Below are 21,225 nucleotides of genomic sequence, written 5' to 3'. Positions count from 1 at the left end.
CAGCCCTGCTGGAGCTCAGCCAGCCTGCAGAGCACTTTGCAAAAGCAGGGAATCCACAGGTTTTCCTCCTAAAAAGGAGGGATCTGTATTTTCTCTGATAAAAAGGGGAAATTCTTGGTTTTCCCCATTTTTCCATGGGAAATGGAAAACCTGGATCCCTGGTTATAACTACGGGTGCACAGAGATTTTTGGGGCCAATACTGATAACCAATTTTTAAGGAGGAATACTGGCTGATACTGATCCAATTTCCGATATGCAGCCCGGCAGCTTGAAGAGCAGTGTCTGGCTGGTAATTCTGTTGTCGTGGACAGGGAGAGGGAAGAGAAGGGGTGTGGCGGGGAGCAGATCAAGGCCCCTGTGGTGAGGGAGGGAGTAGGGCTGGTGCTGGGGCAGCTGCTGCCCAGCCAGGGTGGGGCATGGGACAGAGTCACAGCTCATCCAGGGGGCACAGGATGGGGGTGGACCCAGGAGGGTATGGGGGCCACGTGACCCCAGATCAGTGTGCAGGGCAGACTGCTACTGCAGGCTAGAGCCAGGGGCGGCACTGGACTCTTCCCAGCAGGGGCTGGGCCAGGCTGTGCTCAGGACAGGTGACAGCAGCGCTGGGAGGGGAGCTACAACCACCCCAAAATTCACCATAGCCCCTCCCCCCCCCAGTCCTCCCTCCCAGCACTGTCACCTGCCCTGCTCCAAGCACAGCCTGGCCCAGCCCACACCAAGAAAAGCCCAGCGCAGCCCTGGCCCCAGCCCACAGTGGCAGCCTGCCCCACCCCACACACAGATACAGGGGCACACAACCCCCATGCCCTCTAGGGTGTACACAACAGCAGGAGCCACCACGCCCTCCCCGCGCCTCCTATATGAGCTATGGCTCTGTCCCGTGCTCTGCCCTGACTGGGCAGCACCTGCCCCAGCCCCACACCCTCCCTCACTGTGGGGGCATTGATCTGCCCTCCCCACACCCCTTTCCTCCCACCACAACAGACTTACCAGCCAGATGCAGCTATCCAAGCTGCCGAGCTGCGTTCCTCATCACCTACATGCCGCGCTAAGGTTGTGCACACACGGAGCATTTAAATCAGCCACATCGGGCCAAAAAAGCCAATTTCTCATATAGTCAATTTTCTCTATATCGGTGCCAATCTGATAATTGGGCCAATGCATCAGTGCACCTCTAGTTATAACAATCTACTGATACACTGTGGAAAATGGAAAGCAGTGAAATGAAACACTGTTGGAATCATCTTTTGAAGAAGCACAAAACACACAAATAGCACTGATTCATACAAGTCAAAGCATGAGGAAGAGAATTCAAATTTAGAAAAATTTTAGTAATTCTGATAATGAGTGAAGCTCACTAGTTCTGTGCTTTGCACCTGTCTTCCGATCACTGACATATATAGTACAGAACGACTCACCTGACTCAATATCTTCTATAGGAGAGTTAGAATTCTGTAAGTAAGTGAAATACCAGTCAATAACCTGAACAAGAGCCACCAAACCTCTTCACCTGTAGGTTTCCAAATTGATTTTATTTATCTAAGTTTGGCCTAAATATTAAATTAAAAAAAACCAACAACCCCTCCCCCCCAAAAATTAAGAGCATTAGAAAAGTTGAAAAATTTTAAAGGGGAAAAGAAAACTAATTTTCAAACAAAACATTTATTGTAGTTCGTAAAATTTAAGCATTGCAGCACTAAGACACTGAAATGAAAATGAAACTAACATAACTGATTTTCATTGCCTAAGACAGGTTAACGCATTCACTGGATTTAAATTTAAAGTATTTACTGATTCTAAATCAGAGGCATGTTTACAACTTCAGTGGATTATATTTCTTTAAGGTATCACTTTGCAAGATTTGTACACATTTGAAAGTTTAAGCTGAACTTAACTTGCTATTCTTATACATGTGATGTATAACTAACCAAACAGTCACTTGAACATTAAAAGTTCTTCCCCCACCTCAGCTGCTGTACATAGGTCATTTGTCTCGAGTACAAAAAACAGTATCCAACTGTACCCCTCCTTAATCACGGCCTTACAGATAAATAAATCCAAAAAGAACACAGAACGAAAATATATAATTTTATTATCCAAGAAAGATTACTTGGCTACCCATGATCTTGGAGTTTAATCTGCATTCATATCAAAGCTAAGCACAGGGTGAGACAAGAATCTTACACATGCCCACGTTATAGTTATTTTAACCAAATTAGTTTTTACTTTATTGTAAAACTACACAAAATTGTTCTTTCAAAGTCAATTGACACAGAGTACATGTGAAATCATACCTTAATTGACAGCTCTCCAGAAACTGAATGCGAGGAGGGTGGCTGTAATTAAACACATCACCATAGTTTATACTGAAAAAGAACTGCATTTTGGAGTTAAAAAAAACAAAAAAAACCAAACAAACACAACTTCCCCAAAAACCCACCACCACATACCTTTGCTCTAACATATGCTTTTCTTATTTTTAATCCTAGTTTCTGAGCAAGTTCTTGAGTTAGCTTTATAACACTTTCATCCTAAAACAAATATAATTATATATTTAAACACACATACACAAAAAAGATGTATAGACTAGCCTAAGGAAAAACAATACAGCTGGTTGGCACCAGAAAATCATATGGAAATTATGATAATATTCTTCCCTCTCTCTTTTTAATTCAAAACAAGTAGTAAACATATGCCAAGAACCAAGTTCAAAAGACATCTCGTTTTAGCAAGGTCAGTTCATAGATAAAACATAACAGTTTTCCAGTTAGAAAATGTATATGTTTCATAAAATTTAACAAAATATTTTTTTTAGTTATGGAAACTGAACACAGCATTTCTATTACCATTTCAACTTTTAAAAGATCATTGCTGAATAGTTAATCTGAACTTAACAATTTTTTAATCTTTGGCAATGAATTATCATGCATCTGGAAGGGTTCAACTAAGAAAAAGAAAAATCTGTTCTTATTTCAATCAGCCCTAGTTATTGCAGATTGAAGATACCAGCCATTATTTAGAATATTTTCTAACAGTCTGAAGCTCAGTTTTCATAATATGCCATGCTGATTTGTAATAGTAATGACAGATTGACTTTAAACTTTATGCCAAGACGTTCAAACACAGGTGCCTGAAGTTAGGCTTCTAATCCAAATTTAGACATCCAAGCACACTGGTGTAATTTCAGAAGAGTTAGTGTCTCTAGGCTTATAAATTAAGAGGTAATTGTGTGGGTGCAGCACTTCCAAATTTCTGGTCATGTGGCTTGAATTTCTGTTCATGTGATCCATACTTTGATTTTAATTTTGAATTGTGTGTCCAAGATAAAAATTGTATATTGCTATGAGAAAAAAAAAAAAAAAAAGAATCAGATGGTAAAAGGAGTAACCATTCAACACAAACAGAGGAAGAGGGAAGTCATTCATTAAAACTACTGGAATTAGGTGGAGGTGCGAATACTGAGTGTGACAGGGAGCAATCTCCCAGGCCTGGTCACAGTACCAGCCTGCTTGCCTGTCCAGGGCAGTCTGCCTAAACTTGCTTGCCACACCTTTGATGTAAAGTAAAATGGTTGTAATAAGGCAGGAGGTTGCCCGTTTAAGACCCCAATGCCTAGGGGTTCGCACACGACTCCAACCTTCCCTTACAGTTTTCCATACCTCCCAAATGTCATCCTTGAGTTGCTCGATGATCCGGCTCAAGGCCAGGCCAAACTCAGCCCCTTGCTAGGCCTCATACATTCATCCGTTCTCTTTGCCCCAACAGGCTTCACTCATACCACTCACTCTCACTGGGCCTCTCTCACACTGCCCCACACGGGGCCACACTCAGCCTGCCCTGCTCCCTTGAGCAGCTCCTGTAGGCCTACATGCACTCCTTGGCTGGCCCTGGCACAACCTCTCGGGCCTCTCCCATGACCCCTTATGTTGACCGGTCAAGGGATCAGAGAGTTAGCCTAGCACCTGCTGCCCTCTGTGGACAACAAGGGTCCCCCTACAGGCCTCACCCTAGAGCCAGCACCCCAATCCAGGATGCCCTAGTGTCCCGGCAACGTGGCGTGAGGCCTAGTTCTCCTGGGCTCCCCCGAGTCCAGACCTCACCCTTGCCAGATCTAACCTGAGGCTTGCCTGGCCCCTTTGTAGGCCTGCAAGCTGTGAGCCCCACCGCCAGGGTGAGCCCTGCTCTAATTAGGCCCCAACCTGCTTCCTGGGGCTCAGGACCCCACTGGGCCCTCTAGGAACCTCCTGCCATCCTCATAGTTCCTCCCTTACTGCCAATGTGTTGTGAGCAGCAGCTCAGCTGGGTGTTGTTGCTCCTTTGGCTGCTTGAGGCATACTGCTGCCCCAACCCTGGGAGCCCGGATCTAAAATGGCCGCCTTATCGGGGCTAGCCTGCACCTGCCAGCTGCCTGCTCTCAGCCCTTAAGGTGACAGACTTTCCCCCTTAAAATGGCTACCAGGGGCAGGGTGTCTCTCTGCTGCTCACCCTGCAGGCTCATCCATCACCTGCAACAGCCCACTCAGTGGCAAGCACCCCAATGGTGCTCTACCACACCAAGGATGAAGACAAAAAGGGTTAACTTGACTTAAGCAGAGCACAAAAATCCATCAGGAAGAAGACTCAACAGGAACTAAATTGTTATTACATTCCTGGGGAAAAGAATGCTCAAAAGGCAGCTACTTTTTATCCTCATGGCAAAAGTAAACCACCCAGATTTTAATAAGCTTACTTGATTATAAGACACTTAAAATATTTTAAGGAAAAGACATTTGAAAAATTATTTGAAAAAGGAGGAACTAGAGATTTTTCAAGTAAGACTGGTAAGTCTGAAGGATAGGGAAACATGCAATCTTCTCTCAGATATGAATCCTACAAGATCTAGAGCCCTCTTAATTACTGGTGACACTAATGGAAAATTAAAAAGAGGTGCTCCTCACATTGCAGGAAAGAGATAGCACCACAGTGGAGGTCTCCACTTTATACATTTGACTTTTTTACTACTAAAGAAAAAAGATGTGGTAAGCTAGACCATTATTTGTATCTTTATTAATTCTATTTCCATTTTGGGTATTACCTTTCCATGTTAAAAATGACTGCAGAGTAAATCCTATACTACATGTGAACCAAATGTTTTAATTATTTTTCACAATGCATTAAACAACTACTCAGTAAAATGCTGTACTTTACATTCTAAATCCCATAAATTTTTTTAAATGAAGTTGTGTGTTACTATTGGGGTAACCCCTTTTGTCAACCCACATTGACAACCCCTTTTCCCTTGGGGTTGTCAATACCACCTGACTAGCTGTACAGAAATTCTAACAGTAGCTAATTTATTGGTTCTAGAATAAGATTCTTAAAAAAACTGAACTTTTAGCAAAAAAGCACTGTTTTCTTTCCTGAAAATATTAAGGCATCTTCAGATTGCTGCTACATGGGAGTGGGGAGAAGGGGAGAACGGGCTGGTATTTTTGCTAACAACAGATCTCCAAGCTTAAAAGTCGTACAACGCATAACAAAACAAGAATATTTTACTACGTAAAACAAAACAATGTTTTTGAAAGGTCTCATTTGCAATTTACTTACCTGTGGTACAGCTAGGGAGCATTTTGCTACAGCGTCATAAGCTTTCTTATACCTTCCTAATTCATTTAAGGCTTTGGCTTTCCAATATAGAGCTCTGAAGTTATTGTCATTCAACCTTAAAGCTATCTCACAATCTTCTAAAACTTTTTCATATAATCCCTATGAGCAAAGTGGAAAAAAAGTAAGGGCTTATTCAGTAAACACATCCCTTTGTCACTGCAACAAGATTCAAGAAGTCTACAGTTAAACCAAAGTAACAAAAAATGCACACCGCAATTGCCAACTTGGCTTTAACCCCAAACTAGCTTGAAGTACGGTGTAATCAGATTGTACCTATAAAGACTTTTGCTGAAGTTTTTCAGATAAGCATCATCCCAATGGCCTTAGAGACAGAAAGTGAAAGTGGTGATGCTATCATTCACATTTCTCAGAGAACCACATCTAAGACACTGAGAGGTGGAAGTCACTACTCATACAAACCGGATGGATGAACCAGCTGCTCTGTTAACCTCAGAGCTCAGTATGACCACTTTATGTTAGTAAAATTCTAGAATTATTCCCTGAAAATATCTGGTGGCTTATTCATTTAAAGATATAGGATTAAGCATCTTTGATAAGCATCAAATCATAATATTCAAGATTTCCAAACAATTAACAGGAATGCATTCTCCACTAAGTAATTTTCTGTGGCATATTTTAATATACTCTCTCTGAAAAATAGGAAAACTTAAAAAGCTTACCATATTTGAAAAACATGCTATCCGATTCACATGCAGTTTCTCTAATATTTCACTGGGGATGTGAATATCTTCAGAATTCGCATAATCTGCTACATTTATAGCTTCTGTATAGTGGCTCAGTGATCCTCCCCAATCTCTCTCTCGGTATGCATCATTCCCTTCATTAAAGAGATTTCTAACAAGTTCTCGTATAAATAACTGGAACAGAGAAATACACATCAATACAAGTAATTCCTGCAAAGATTTGATGCGTTTAACAGTGTAGGAATTTTCTACCAGGAAGTTATTGGAAAAAAACTTACATAAAAGGGTTTGGTTTCTGAACATAAAAAATATAAAGAAAAGAAGAGGTAGTAAACAATGTTAATATAAACAAACTTCTGGTATACCCAATACTAGAGGTGCACCAATACAATCGGTCCGATATCGGATCGGTACTGATATAAATAAAATTGGCTGTATCAGAAATTGGCCCAATGGGGCCAACAAATGCCCGTGCATGCGCCCAGCCACAGCGCAGCACGCAGGCAGGGAGGAGCAGAGCTCAGCAGCAGGGAGAGCTGCCTCCAGCTGGTAAATCCATTGTGGTGGAAGAGAAGGAGGGAGGGAGGAGCGTGGGGGGGGAATATCAACCCCCTCACCCCCACCCCTGCGGTGAGGGAAGGGGCAGGAGCAGGCACTGCCCAGCCAAAGCAGGGTGCAGGATGGAGGTGTGGCTCAGCTGGGGGAAGGGAGGGAGTATATGCTTCCAGATTTGTGCAGGGCAAGTGGGCGGGCTGCAGCTGCAGGCTGGAGCCAGGCTCTTCTCGCCGGGGGCTGGGCTTAGAACAGGGGCTACAGAGGAGGTTGCAGCCACCCTAAATTTCACCACAGCCCCACTCCCAGCACCACCATGCGCCTAGCATAGCCCTGGCTGAAACCCTACCTCCTCCCATGTGGGGCACATAATGGAGGCACAGCTCGGGGCGGGGCAAGGCGGGGGGGCTCCCTCCCAGTGCCACCACTGCCGCATGCCCACCATAACCCCAGCAGCTGGGCTACAGCAAAATGTGGGGTGGCTGCAGCCCCCTCCATAGACCCTGCTCTGAGCCTAGCCCCCAGCAAGAAGAGCTCTTCTCCAGCCTGCAGCTGCAACCTGCCTGCTCACCCTGCACACGTCTGGGGACCCAAACCACCCCCCCTCCACCCTCCTGGAGTGCAAGTAGCGGCAGGAGCCACACACCTCCCACACCGGATGAGCCGCACCTCTGCCTCACATCCCATGCCCTGCCCCAGGTAGGCAGCACCTGCCCCTGCCCCCTACCTCACTGCAGTGGGGGGGGGTTGATCTGTCCCCGCCACACCCATTCCCTTTCCCTCCCCCCAAACCACAACAGACTTACCAGCTGAAGGCAGCTCTCCATGCTATATCGGAAACTGGATCAGTATCAGCCCCAAAAATCTCTATCGGTGCACCCCTACCTAATACCCTAGAATTTAGGCATAATTGTACAAATGCAACCACTGATAACCAGTTATTTTATTACATAAGAACAGGCAGAAAGCATAGAAATAATCATTTGTTGCAATCATGACTGCATCAGAGATTTCACACTGCTGAACAAACAACAGAAGTGTACAACAGCTATTCTCCGTGAACAAGATAAACTCTTATTTTGTACTTGAGTCTCAGAAGTGATAAGCTATGAATGAGCAAGTATTTGATCAAGCTTCTGCTCTCAAACATAATGAAATTATCTACTGTCTGGACCAAACCATTGAGAAAACAGTTGAATACAAACAAGACCCTGAAACCCGCTGCCATTTATCTACAACTGCAGGTAAGATGCCATATAGTTTTGCACAAAGGAGATATTCCCTCCAGCCTAGGTATCAAAGTGCCAACCTAATTTAGTATCCAAATGTATGGCCTACATTAGATTGAACATCAGTTTATTTGAGTTCTTATGGGCATTTATATATTTACATATGTGCACTAGAGGACTTGGATGTTCATGTTTTATTACTCCAATCTGAAATCTCAGTATTAAAGACAGTACAAATGTCATTCATATCCCAATACATACTTAACTGCTGGTTTCATACATGCATAGAAAAGATTTCCATTTATTACAGAATCTTCCCAATATGGTGATTATTTCATTACCTCATACTGTTCTTGCGTCCCTGGATAGGGCAAAGTTGACCTGGGAACAAAAGAAATAATTTTAGAAAGACATAATAGTCCAAAAGATAATCATACAAGGTATCATACTGGGCCCTACAAACTTCAGCCTATAGAAATCTCACACGTTCCTCAAGTCCTATCTATTACAGGGTGGCCAAACTTAACCCTTCTAGCCACAAACTAAAAAATTTGACATAGCCGAGAGACACAAGATGTGCATCTCAGAAAGTTTACATGCCCTAGAATCAGTGACCTATCTGGAGTGGAGAGAAAAGTGATAATATAAATTTGGCTTTTCAGGAACCACATTTAAACTGGGCAGGGATCTCACACAGTTCATGGGCTTCTATTTGGCCACCCATGGCATCTACTGCGTGTGCTCAATTGAATGAGATATAGCTGGCGGGGGCGGGGAGGGGGGTAAGAGGAAGGGAGACACTCCCAAAATTCTAACTGGAAGGCTTCAGCAACCATAATGTTCTTTTAACATAGGCTAGGTACAGGCATTACACATACACTAATATAAATGATCCAAAACCAGCCTAAATCTGTAACAGAACAGAAGTTCAGCACACAGGTTGGTTTAAAACTGATGAGGAATCCATTCTAAGATAGACCTAGATGGATATAGTATCAGATTTAATCAGTTTAAACTAAATCAGTCCATCAAACTTCTGTACTACATCCCCTCTCACAGTCTCCCACCATCCCAGGTTGCTTTGCAGGTCCCTGCTAACCTCCCCTCACAGGGCAGAACGCTAGTCTGCTCCGGCTGAGCGCCAGGCCAGCCCCATCCCTGGGCTGTCACACAAACAGCCAAGGCCAGAAGTCAGGAGGAGCTCTGGAACACCTCCCAGCATGGCCTCTACCCAGCACCATGCCCCTCCCACCAAGCTGTGCTTGCTTGGGTCTGGGGGGAGCTGGGGCCAGTCCCATGCGGCAGGAGCCTGCATGCCCCACCCCCATGCCACTGCCCAGCTCAGCTGACAGCTGCATGCAGCACTCAGCCCCAGTTCCTGCCTGCCCCTATCAGCCAAGCCAGGCAGTGGAACCGGGCGAAAAGCACAGGGGAAGGCAGGGGGTGGGGAAGGGAACAGAGGCCCTGCCACATGTGCCTGGCCCCAGGCCCTCCCAGACCCAAGCAAGCACAGCTGGGGGAGAAGGGCTGCATATGGCTAGGGAGAGAAGCTGTGCTGCAAGGCATGCAAGAGCACCCCCCACCTTCTGGCCTTGACAGGCATCTGTGCCCCCCCCCCCGGTCCCCAAAGGGCAAACATGTGTTCTGTTTGTTCACAGTTTGATCTATACAGCTTAGAAGAACCCATGCAGATTTGATCGATTCTACCTCAAGCTTTTTGAACGTCCGTACCTAGCCATAGTCATTTCTCCTTCCTGCTCACTCACATGTTCAAGGTTTTGGAGCCCCCTGTCACTCTCCCCTACATCTATAATTGTATCACATAGAATCCCACACACTGACCAGTTAAGTTTTGTACACCAGCAAAGAGCAGAGAATCATTTCACTCGAACTCAGGGTAGCACTGGCTACCTGAAGCAGAGATTTGTGCTATCACCAAACAGTGGCAGCCCAAAGAATACTTTAGAATATAGTAGAGATCACTTATTGCTGCACCAAGAACATGGGGCAGTCTGGAAGCAGAAAAAGTCCTCTCTGCCAAAAACGGGAAAGAGAAAGCACAGAAGAGCCCAATGGATTTGCTTCAGGTAGCAAGCCTGCAGTGTTGGGACACCCTATTCTTCTCAATGATGTCTAGACAAGACTGCTGTTTCCCACAGCAGCTCTTCTAATCTGCATGTTGCCAGAAGGATAGGTGAAAAAAACAGGGCTTGTATCTTCTTTCTGAGACTCCTCTTCCATTCCAATTCCAGGCAGGAGTAAGCAAATATCCTACCAAGGTAAGGCTGAGGATGCAGGGTCTTCTCCCTTCTCCCACAAGTGTATTATTAAAAGGTTTATACGAGTGCTCCAGCTATATAAACAGGAAATTAACTCTGCATTTAAGAACAGAAGATTACTCTGCATCTACTATGCACAGCTGTGGACAAGCACTCCCCAGTGACACACGATCACATAACATTTTAGAGCACAGCCGAACAAAAATGCGTGAAGGTCAGTCATAAGAGCTTACTGTATAAACTGCAGCCCTTTTTTAATGTCCTGTTGTCTGATACTTCTGTCTTCCAGTACATTGGACATGTTATCCAGCACATCCACTTAGTAGACGTATAACTTTCTGAAATAGAAGAACAGACATACAGCTGTTAATATGGTCCACTTCCTATGATATTTTTCTCCGGACCAGAAGGATAAAACCTACACCAATTCTATACTTAATTCTGATACTGCACTGCAGCATAAGGGGGGGAAGCCATTTTTCAGACAATACAGTAAAGTGAGGTTCTAACAGCAACTGGGGGCAGGAGGAAAGGAGGTGAATGACAGAAGCAAGCCCTGTCCAAATCTCCACCTCCCCCAACCAATACACAATTGTGTGCAACAATTTTTACACAGAAACTCCAAACCAATTTCCAATTTTATTCCTTTCAACCAACTGACGTGGATGGTCCTCCACACACATCACTTTTAGGTTTGTTGGTGCCACTATGAAAAAACACTCTATGGAACAGCTGCATGTGCCATAATGCCTAAAAGAAAGAAGAATTGTATATACTACAACAGGTTCCTATTGCCAACAATTCTCCCAGTAAAAGAGGAACAAGAGAAGGAAAATTCATATTCAGTCAGTCAGGAAGTAATGCAAGTAAGTAAAAGGATTCTCCTTATTTGCTTATTAAACAAGTTGTGCAACAAACCTGTATGTGAACAGAAAGTAATTTGTACTAGTTTGTTATAGTACTTAAAGGCACAGAATACATAGTTTGCAATATTTCACTCTGCAGTGACAAAAGAGACCAGCCTTTAATTTTAAAAAACACCAAGACCTAAGTTACTTAAAACAGATTTATGAAATTTAATCAAAATATGCCACCGAGGAACTGTATTTATTTACCTATTATACAACTATTTCAAAAGCTGCCTACCATACCAATGGCAACTGCTTCATGTTCCTATGAATAAGTTTGTTATATCTTTTCAGGAGACCAAACGATAACTTAAAAGCAACGATATATGCCATTGTATATTTTATTTTGCTGTAGTTTGTACTGAGCACATAGCAATAGTCTGCTTATAATAATGAACTTGAGTAACATTTTTAAAGAGCACATCAGTCATTTTGGAGCCCAAGATTAACGGATTTTCAAAAAGACTTAATTTTTTTTAGAGTTTTACTCAATATCTGCTAAACATATTACAAACTATACTCTTAATACTCGGGTGCTTTATCCCACTGAAAGTGTCTACGTGCTTTTTGAATGGTTCAAAAAAACCTTAAGCAGAACCGCACTGCATTACATACAGGATTCCTGCTCATTGATCTAAACATACAGAAAGCCACACAAACAAAAAATATTTTTTTCCTGTCTACAATCCAGTCTTACAGATGAGCTATATTTAGTTTCATTGCCATAAAATCTACAAGTCACTTCATATGACAACATTCAAAATAATTCAAATCTCTCATCCAACAACTTCAATATAACTATATCAACATCTGGAGGGCTGTTCTGGGGAGATTTTAAGAATTACGGAAATGGATTCGTATTCCTAAACCAAATCCTGTTCAAACTGGCCAAAAAGAGAAAAAGGGAAATCAACCCAAACCAACACATGGTGCTTTAATAAAGTTTGCAATGAATGCAACAGAATGAAACAAAAGAGGTCATCTGAGGTGTTAGGAGCTTTTAACTTTTACCATGCACAAACTTGAGAGCAGTCAACTTGTTGCACTGACGGTTTTCATCAAATTTACTAGTTTGAAATTTTCAATCCATAAAAATCAAATTACTGATTTTCCAAACAAGCCAATAGGTAACTCTAAAATAGAAAAGTGACATGTAGAAACATTTCATAAGACCCCCTGACGTATGTGGGATAAAATGTGGTAATGCTTTTTTCCCCCCAATGCACGGTTGTATGCGCTGTGGCGTTATTGCAGGTCATTCCCTAACCAACTGGTCAGGACGTGCGTGCTCTTGGCAGCCGTTTGCTGACAGAGGAGCAGCAATGTGTCTTAGAAAGGCTATTCAATGACTGCCATGCCTGATCTGATCTGGGTCAAAACCCAGGAGAATCAGGACCTTGTCAAACGTAACACCTATTTACAGCCTAAAGGTCTTTTATCCAAGGATCTGAAACAGCTTTACAACTACCTGGAAACTCTTATATCATCACTGTAAGGTATTTAAGAATAAATCCCATTTTCCACGTCTAAGATGAGACTGAGAGCAACTGAATAGGTTGCTCCAAAACAAAATAAAAAACCCCACCCCCAAACCACAGAGCAGGTCAATGAAAGGACTTCACTTAAGTTTCCTCTCCACTGAATTTTACAGTGACCCCAAGAGAATAAAACAGAAAGATGGCTAGTTATACCCAATATTAAGAATACACACCCTGACATAAATTCCTCAAAGTTTATGTATTTGGCCATACATGTAACACGCTAAACCTTTTCCTGGATACACTGTATGCCACCAAAGCCTTCACAACAACATTTTCTACATTGTTTTATAATTCAGTTCTTTGCTCGCACCTTGGTTCTGTTTTTATTCAGTTTTAGGAACATATCAAAAGACCAATTTTATTCAACATAGAATTTATATTAGATGGCCAAGACTTCATAAATTATCTAGTAAAGGACAGCATGAAAATCTATTCAGTATTATATTGGTTAAACTTCAGACTAAAGCATAACCAGTAAATGAAAAAATCTACCACGCAAGACTAAGACAGTAGTCACTCTTTACACGCCAGCACCTACCACCCTAAAAAACATTGGAAACATATCCAAAATACTACTTCATATAAGTTAACATGAAGCTGGCCACCTACACTACAGCTCCATTTTGTCCTCAATCTACACAGAAACTTTTCATACACCAGGACTAACACAAAGACCAATTTTACCTCACTTTTAAGGCAAATGCCTATAGGGAGATGAAAAGAAATAAAGTGACAAGAGTATTAGTATTATTCGCAGGGATGGGAAAAAGTGGTAAACCCCAGACTTTTTTTTGTTTTTGTTTGTTTGTTTGTTTGTTTTAAGAGAAAACCCTGGATTTTCTCTTTTTTAGGAGAAAAACATAGGAAGAGGTAGGTTTCCCCTTGCAGGCTGGCAGAATTCCAGCCTGCAAGGGGGTGGAGGGAGCAGGAGGACGGCAATCAGCACACGCCACAATGTATATGTACGCATGCACATGGTAGGCAGGCAGCTTGGACAGCAGTTCCTGCAGCTCCCCACAGGTAAGTTGGGGGTGGAGGGGACTGAAGCCCCCATAGTGACAGAAGGAGTTGAGCTGGGCTGGGGCTGCTGTCCAGCTGGGATTGTGTGTAGGACTTGGGGCCTGGGACCATGTGTGGCCACAGGGCCTCGGCAGGAAGGAAGATGGAGATGCAAGAGGCTTAGCCAGAGGGTAACTGGGGGGCTGGCTCCCCACCACTGCATGCACTCCTGGGGGGGCATGTGCTCCCCAGATCTGTGCACAGGGCAGGGGCAGATACAGGCTGGTGGCTGTGGGCTTGGGGCTCCCCACCCTGCACCCATCCCCCCCGAGGCCTCTTCAGCCAAGCAGGCTGGACCCAGCATTGCAGGGAAGAGTGGGGCAGGGAAGCTCAGTGCTATTGCCAAGAGCCCTGCACCACCATGATGAGGTGCCCCCTGCCCGCCTGGCAGCAGCAGAGGCAGCAGTGCAGAATCGTGTCTCCAACTGCTGCTGTGTGGGCAAGGGGTGCCTCACCATGGCAGCATGGGGCTTCCAGGGGCAGCATCAAACCTCGCCACCCTGCTCTGCCCTGCTGCACTGGGCAGCCCACATCCATCTCCCCCCCTGCTCCACCACGGGCTCCATTCCAGGTACACCGCCCACAGGAGAGGGGAAGTCAGGTTCCACACACTGTTCCACCACAACAGCCAGGGATCAGGTGCTGCTGGAGGGGCAAAAGGCCACGGACCCAGGTCCCTGGCCCCACAGCCCTGACAGGTGGGGGTCCCCTCTGGCAGGGCTGGGGGAGGGGGACAGGGGGCTGTGGGTGGGGAGCAAGGGGTACCAGTAGTGCCCAGGGTCTGTGGGTGGGGAGTGAGGGGCGATGGCACGAGCAGGACACCAGCATATCAAGGCTGCTCAGCACCACAAACCAGTGAGGGGAATAGCTGCAGGTGGACCCGCATCCTGGTGAGCGAAGAGGGCACGGAGAGCTCTTATTTTCTGTGATAAAAAGCACAAAAAAAAATGGCAGAATTTATAGGCATTTAGAATGTATTTTATTGCAGTGATTGAGACACTGGTAGGCTTCCAAATTGCTTTAAAATTGTAAATATATCAATAAAATATTGGCTTCAACTGATACCTATATATATAGCGGCATTTCATCTTAAATCAGGGAAAAATGTATATTTTGGGGGTTTTAAATCGTAGAACTTGTGTTTTTTTTAAATAGATCATTTGCAATTTTTAAAACAGATAAAGCCAGGATCCCTGATTAGTAACACTATTGCCTGAGATAAATGTATTGCATTCTCCAGCACAAGACAAATCCTATATGAAAATCTTAGTGGCATCTAGATCCTCTCCTTCCCCTACAAAACAAACAAGGTGAAAAACCCCAAACCTGCTGAAACTGCTGTCTTGGACACTGGCCAGGGCTGGTGATGACTTTAGAGTAATCTCAAGTGGCTACTTTGTTTCCTCCCTATTCCATTGTCTGTTTCAATTGCCTCTTGTCCAAAAAAGCTATTTGGGGCAAAGATCCTCCTTCCTTTAATGCTTTTAGATAGTCCCAAGTCTGTACAGTGAGACCGCAAACTTTGTACTGAGACCTCCCGATATCACCAGAATGTAAAAAATAAAACCTCGATGCTCATTCTACCACCAAACTTCAATGCATGCTCAGGTGACACCTACAAGGACTGGCTTGAAATTTCATATCTGCTATGACCAGCATGAAATTCATCCAAGTTACCTCTCAAGACACATAGAAATTTTAATGAGAAGCAGAAGTTATGCCTCCCTTCCCAACAGATTTGGAGCCAGTCACAGGAACAGAAGATTTGAAAAGCAATGAAAAGTTTTGTACCACTACTTTTACAATAGTATCTTTCAACTATTTTATTCCAATACTGCAGATTCTCTTTCCCTCTGACACTCGACAAGGAAGTCTATTCATGTATGCACTCAATATACCTAAGAACCTAGTAAACATACAGGAATATGCCAAATATTCCACCTTAATTATAAGAAGGGATTTGGGTTTTCTGTTTGTTGCAGAAAAACATGGATTTTCTCCTTGAGAAAAAACTATGGGAAACCATAGGTTTCCCCTTGCAGGCTGGCAAAGTTCCAGTGAGAAGGGGCTGGGATCCAAGCTTTGCTCCACCCACAGCAGCTGCCGGGTCCCATAGCCTTGGAAGCTGAGCGGCCCTGTCCAGCAGGGGTGAGGTGGGACAGAGGGCAGCAGGTTGGCAGTGAGAGGGCAGTAGAGGTAGGAGTGTGGGGGGCTGTGGGCTAATCAGAGCATATCAGGACTGCTCAGTGCCACAAAATAGTGAGGGAGACATCTGCAGCCATGTCCTGGTGAGCAAAGGGGGCAGAGGGAAGCTCTGATTTTCCATGAGAAAATAAACAAAGTGAATCTAAAAAATAAAAACGAAGTCAATTCTAGGGTGACAATCACATGGAATACAAAATCACTTCTGATCAAGAATACATACAACTCTTAACATTTCAGGCGTTATTATAACAAGAAAAATGACTGAGTTGAACAATTTTGAATAGCTCTGTCCTTACATATCTAATGCTCAAACTTATTACAATCAACACTACATACCTCTAATATAAATGCATTTCATCCAAAAACCACAGAACTCTTAAAGGAAAAAAATATTATTGCCATTTGTAAAAAAGGGAACTGAAATAAAATCATACCGATGAAGTCATTTGCCCAAGGTCACAAAATACATTAACATACAATGTCTCCTCAAAGCAAGAGACCTTGTATTAGCCACAAACATTAATAATATGGAAATGTTAGTCATCCGACTTACAAAACATTGAGTAATAAGTGCATTTGAGCAGATCTAACTAGTTGAAAAAATAAGTAACACACTTGACTAGAGACCTGTGAGAGTGTCCTCAGTATTATACAGTTAAAAAAAAACAAAAAAACAAAAAAAACCCAGCTTCTTTTGTAAACCAGACAAATGAAGCTTTGTCAGAATCCAGCTGATGATCTCATGAAATTGAATAGTTTTGTTGTTAATATTCCTTCGGTTCCTGACAGTTTAAGAATAGTAAAACAAAGGCCTAAGCAACATGGTGCTAGATAATGTACTTACTAAAATAGCTTCAGACCATAACCAAAGACGAAAAAAATACTATTTTCAAATTTATTTTAGGAAAGCAGTTTTGTGGTTGCTTACTTTCAAACCAATTTCATTATAGTTTAGCTTCAATGCTGAAAGCATGGAAACTGGTAACAGGTTACAGGCTTCACCTAGATTATTATAACATTAAAAACATCATAATCAGTATCAAAATTATTTCTGTGAAAGAAGCACGATTATAAAACTCTTCAACAGTTACCTTCCAGGCGTGACATTTTCCTTCCTTACTACGTGCCAAAAGAAAGGTTTTATTAATTTTGTCCAACCAGCCATTTGACCTGTGCACAGTAGCTCCCACACAGCCTCCATAGGTTGAGAGGAAGGGAAAAATCTTTTTAAATCTTTCCCGGTATAAATCTATTTTACTGTCTCCACCAACACATACTGCTTCAGGTAATGAAAACATAATTCTGAAAGCCAGTACAGACATTGACCTTAGTATATAATTTGCCTCTTCTGTGGCTGAAAGGCCAGAGTTGTGAGCTTGTAACCAAAAGGATGGCAGTTCAAGTCTGGGTATGGGCAAGTGATCTTAAGCCTCAATTTATATTTGGGCCTCCCACTACAGAAAGGATGTGGACAAATCAGAGAGTTCAGCGGAGAGCAACAAAAATGGCTAGTGGGCTGGGGGAACTTCACAGAAGTTTAGGGGCTGGAAGTGACCTTGTGAGATCATCAGGTCCAGCCCCCTGCTCGGGGCAAGAAAGACTGCTGGGGTAAAATAACCCCATCCCCACTGGTGTGCATCCACTGTCCTTTTGAAGATCTCCAGGGCAGGCGCCTGCACTAGCCCTGCTGGGAGTCTATTCCAGAGTCTGGTCATACAAACCATAAAGAAGTTTTTGCTTACAACAGTCTTCTGAAGACAGTCTGAGGGAACTGGGCTTATTTAGTAGAGCAGTGTTTCTCAACCTGTGGGTCATGACCCAAAAGTGGGTCGCAAGAATATATGAAAGGGTTGTGGACAAACTGTAAAAATGGATCAACAAACTTTAAAAATGGATTCTCTTTTAAAAGGAGAAAAACGTGGGAAACCGTGGCTAAGGGGCTGCTGGGATCCCCTAGGCCCCCCACACACTACCCCTTCTCCACAAACCCACCCCCTGCCCCAGACACTGTGGGGCTGAGGCGTGGGGGCAACAGGTTGGGAGTGAGGGGCACTGGGTCAGGACTGGCAATCAATGTTTATAAATGGGTCCTGGGACAAAAAAAGGTTGAGAACCACTGGTCTAGACAAGAGAAGACTGAGGGAGGATTTAATAGGAGCCTTCAATTACCTGAAGGGGAGGGGTTCAAAAGAGGATGGAGCTGGACTGTTCTCAGTGGTGGCAGATAACAGAACAAGGAGTAACCATCTCAAGTTGCAGCAAAGGAGGTTTAGGTTAGATATTAGGAATAATTTTCTCCCTAGGAGGGTAGTAATACACTGCAACAGGTTACCCAGAGAGGTGGTGGAAGCTCCATCCTTTCACCCAGCTAGACAAAGCTTTGGTTGGGATGATCTAGTTGGGGATGGTCCTGCTTTGAGCAGGATTTTGGACTACGTAACCTCCTGAGGTTCCTTCCAACCCTAATTTTCTGTGATTCTATGTAATACATCTTCTGCTAAATTGAAGAGAAAGCAGTCTTAGTCTTCAGAGTTAGGAGAGAGCTTGTTCCTATTGCCTTTGCACAATACATTTTGACCTTACTTCTAAGACTCTGCAAGTCTCCCGTAATACTCATGATCTCAGCCCCAAGTTCTGAGGCTCTACAAAGGACTTATCCCTCTATTTCTTAAGCTCTACAATAAGAATATTGTACTGCCATTTAGTTTCAAAGTGGATGCAGAAACACTTTGGTATGTACACTATATTACTGTTACATGCACAGGCTGCAAACTTAGTTGCATTGTAATTGAATTATCTGGAAAGGTTTAGTCCATTCTTGTTCTCCACTGACACCAATGGCTGCAGGTACTACAAACTGGGAAGTGGCTATGAAGGCCACATACTCTCTACCTTAGATCGGGGTGGCCAATCTGTGGTACACATGCCACAAGTAGGATAGGCAGCCTTTTTTGTACGGCATGCAGCAGCTCAGAGAGGAGACAGGCAGCAGAGTGGCAGATGGGGCAGGAACCAGAGAGCAGAGCAACTGATAATGCAGGCAAAGGGGATCAGAGGGGCACTCAGCGATGGTCCACAGCCAATTTGTGGGACACCTGACAAAACAGTTGGCTCCCACTGCCTTAAACTACTCAAGGACTCAGACTGGAATACAGAGTCACAATCTATCTACCTCCTCCTCTACGCTGGAGCTGTGGCAAGCCACAAGCTGCACCAGATATGGAGATTTATCCTCTTGATATTCACTACTATGCCCAGAATTAATGCCAGGTCAGTTCACTGAGTTATGAGTCGTCAGGCAGACATGTTCTAACCTGTGACAATTATCATTTAAATCTCCCAAATCAGACCTTCCCCCAGGGCAGTAAAAACTCCAGACACAACTTTACTAGTTTTGCCATGTAGGGAAAAGCCCTCCACAGGTCCCAAAGCTAATGACTAACTCAAGTCCACAACATCAAAGCCTATCCAAAAATTAAATTAAGCATGGAACTGAAACAGCAAACCCCAAATGCCTTCTTGTCTAGGCAGCAGACTAGCAACCTCCGTTCTACTTCAGTTTCAATCACAAGGCCCTATTGCCACTCTGCCCGCCAATGGGAGGGAGAACAGGCTCTGATGCCCAATGCCACAATATCCTTTCATGACTAGCAGCACCAAAAATGGAAAAGAATGAACCAACACCATGCCCCCCTCCAAAATAAAAAGCAGCGGAAAGGGAAAGGAAGCATGACCCAAAGCCAACTTTCCAAAGCATGCTGCCTTGCTGCCCCAACACCTGAGGGCTTTAGGTATCCTGACAGTCCAAGCGTAATTGTACTGAAGTTTGCTGAAAAAGCTAAACTCAACTGGTAAAGCTTCTACATTTCACATTTAAACTTACTCAGTAGTCAAGATTAAGACCATTAGGAAACAGCAACCTTAAAACTCAGGGCTAAGTCCTCATAGTTCGGATTATTTCCCTGCTCCTTCCTACACCTTTCCTTTCTCAGCAGCCCTTTAAATATATGTTCAAAACATGCCGTATCAGTACTGAGATAGCAGTCAGGCATTCAGAGGGCCAGAAATGCCACAAGTAGAATTGAAAGTGAATGGAGCTTTCATGTTTTGCAATAGTTATTGCAAACTAAGACCTTAAAGCCTTGTTAATTCTATTTGTATTTAATTTCAAATAAAGCAGTCTCTACAGAGAGGGCTTCTGCCCTTTTCCCAAAACAGGACACTTTAAAAAATGTTGTTCATGGAGACGCTTTAAAATCATTGTGCTGCAATAGCAGCAAGTAAAAAAAACAAACAAACAAAACAAAAATCCTCTAATTTTGCAAACTCCAAGACTTTTACTGAGCTGCAACTCTCCAGTGCAAACGTTCAAAACTTACAGGTGATAACTACCATTTTTTAAAATATTTTTCCACAAATGACACATCCAAAAACAGCGTTATATTCATCAAGGATTCGTCACTGGACTATCAGCTTAAAATAGCATTTCAACTATTTATCATTCAAAGGAAAAAAAAAGCAAAAACAGACTGAATAAGATGCTTGTGTTGGTAACTTTATGACCAGCCTAGAAAATAGCTCAGACATTGCTTCTCACAGCAATAGCCAAACATGTACAACTCTGAACCAGTGAGAATAACGTAACTGCACATTTCTGTTAGTTTACATTGCAGCGAGGGAACTTTTGGCTGGAGGCAAGGAAGACCGCCCCCAGGATGAGGGAGGCAAGCGCTGGAGCAGGCTGCTGCAATCTCCAGACGGGACATTTCTAAGAGCAGTTTACACAGACCCAGACGGGGAAAAACTGCCTTCAGCAGGGGGCTGAAGACCTCCTGAAACCCCTTCCAGCCCTGCTGCGGAGAAAACGCGGCAGAAAAAGCAGCCGGGAGAAAGCAGGGAAGACTGCGGCTGGGCATAACGGACTTCCCCAAATTCTCCCCCAACTGCACCCTGTCACCACCGGCCTAGCGGCCTCCCTGCTGCTCCCCTGGGCTTAGGACACAGGGGAGCTGCAGGCCGTCACCTCTGCCCTCAGAAGCCCGTGCTCGCGGCCGGGCGGGCGCCCCCAGGGCTCATTTTCTTTCAGCGAGGAAAGCAGCTT

General features: G+C 43.8%; 1 protein-coding gene across 5 annotated transcripts in view; it reads right to left on the bottom strand.

The window, feature by feature from the left end:
• Positions 1-21,225, bottom strand: part of ZC3H7A (zinc finger CCCH-type containing 7A) — a 72,991-nt gene that overhangs the window by 46,570 nt on the left and 5,196 nt on the right. For 4 of the 5 annotated variants that reach the window (XM_019507440.1, XM_019507439.1, XM_019507436.1 and 1 more), the window contains exons 2-8: positions 10,645-10,748; positions 8,474-8,513; positions 6,328-6,525; positions 5,588-5,746; positions 2,452-2,532; positions 2,296-2,337; positions 1,420-1,453 (exon numbers count right to left, since the gene is read on the bottom strand). In XM_019507440.1, coding sequence (XP_019362985.1) covers positions 1,420-1,453; positions 2,296-2,337; positions 2,452-2,532; positions 5,588-5,746; positions 6,328-6,525; positions 8,474-8,513; positions 10,645-10,712 — 622 coding nt within the window. In that variant the 5' untranslated portion in view covers positions 10,713-10,748. The remainder of the gene's footprint in view (positions 1-1,419; positions 1,454-2,295; positions 2,338-2,451; positions 2,533-5,587; positions 5,747-6,327; positions 6,526-8,473; positions 8,514-10,644; positions 10,749-21,225) is intronic. The other variant, XM_019507438.1, reaches the window with a different exon arrangement.

The sequence above is a fragment of the Gavialis gangeticus genome, unplaced genomic scaffold (genome assembly GCF_001723915.1).
Source record: "Gavialis gangeticus isolate Ggan-Ray unplaced genomic scaffold, GavGan_comp1, whole genome shotgun sequence".
Taxonomy (NCBI): domain Eukaryota; kingdom Metazoa; phylum Chordata; order Crocodylia; family Gavialidae; genus Gavialis; species Gavialis gangeticus.
This window is presented reverse-complemented; position numbering and strand designations above follow the sequence as displayed.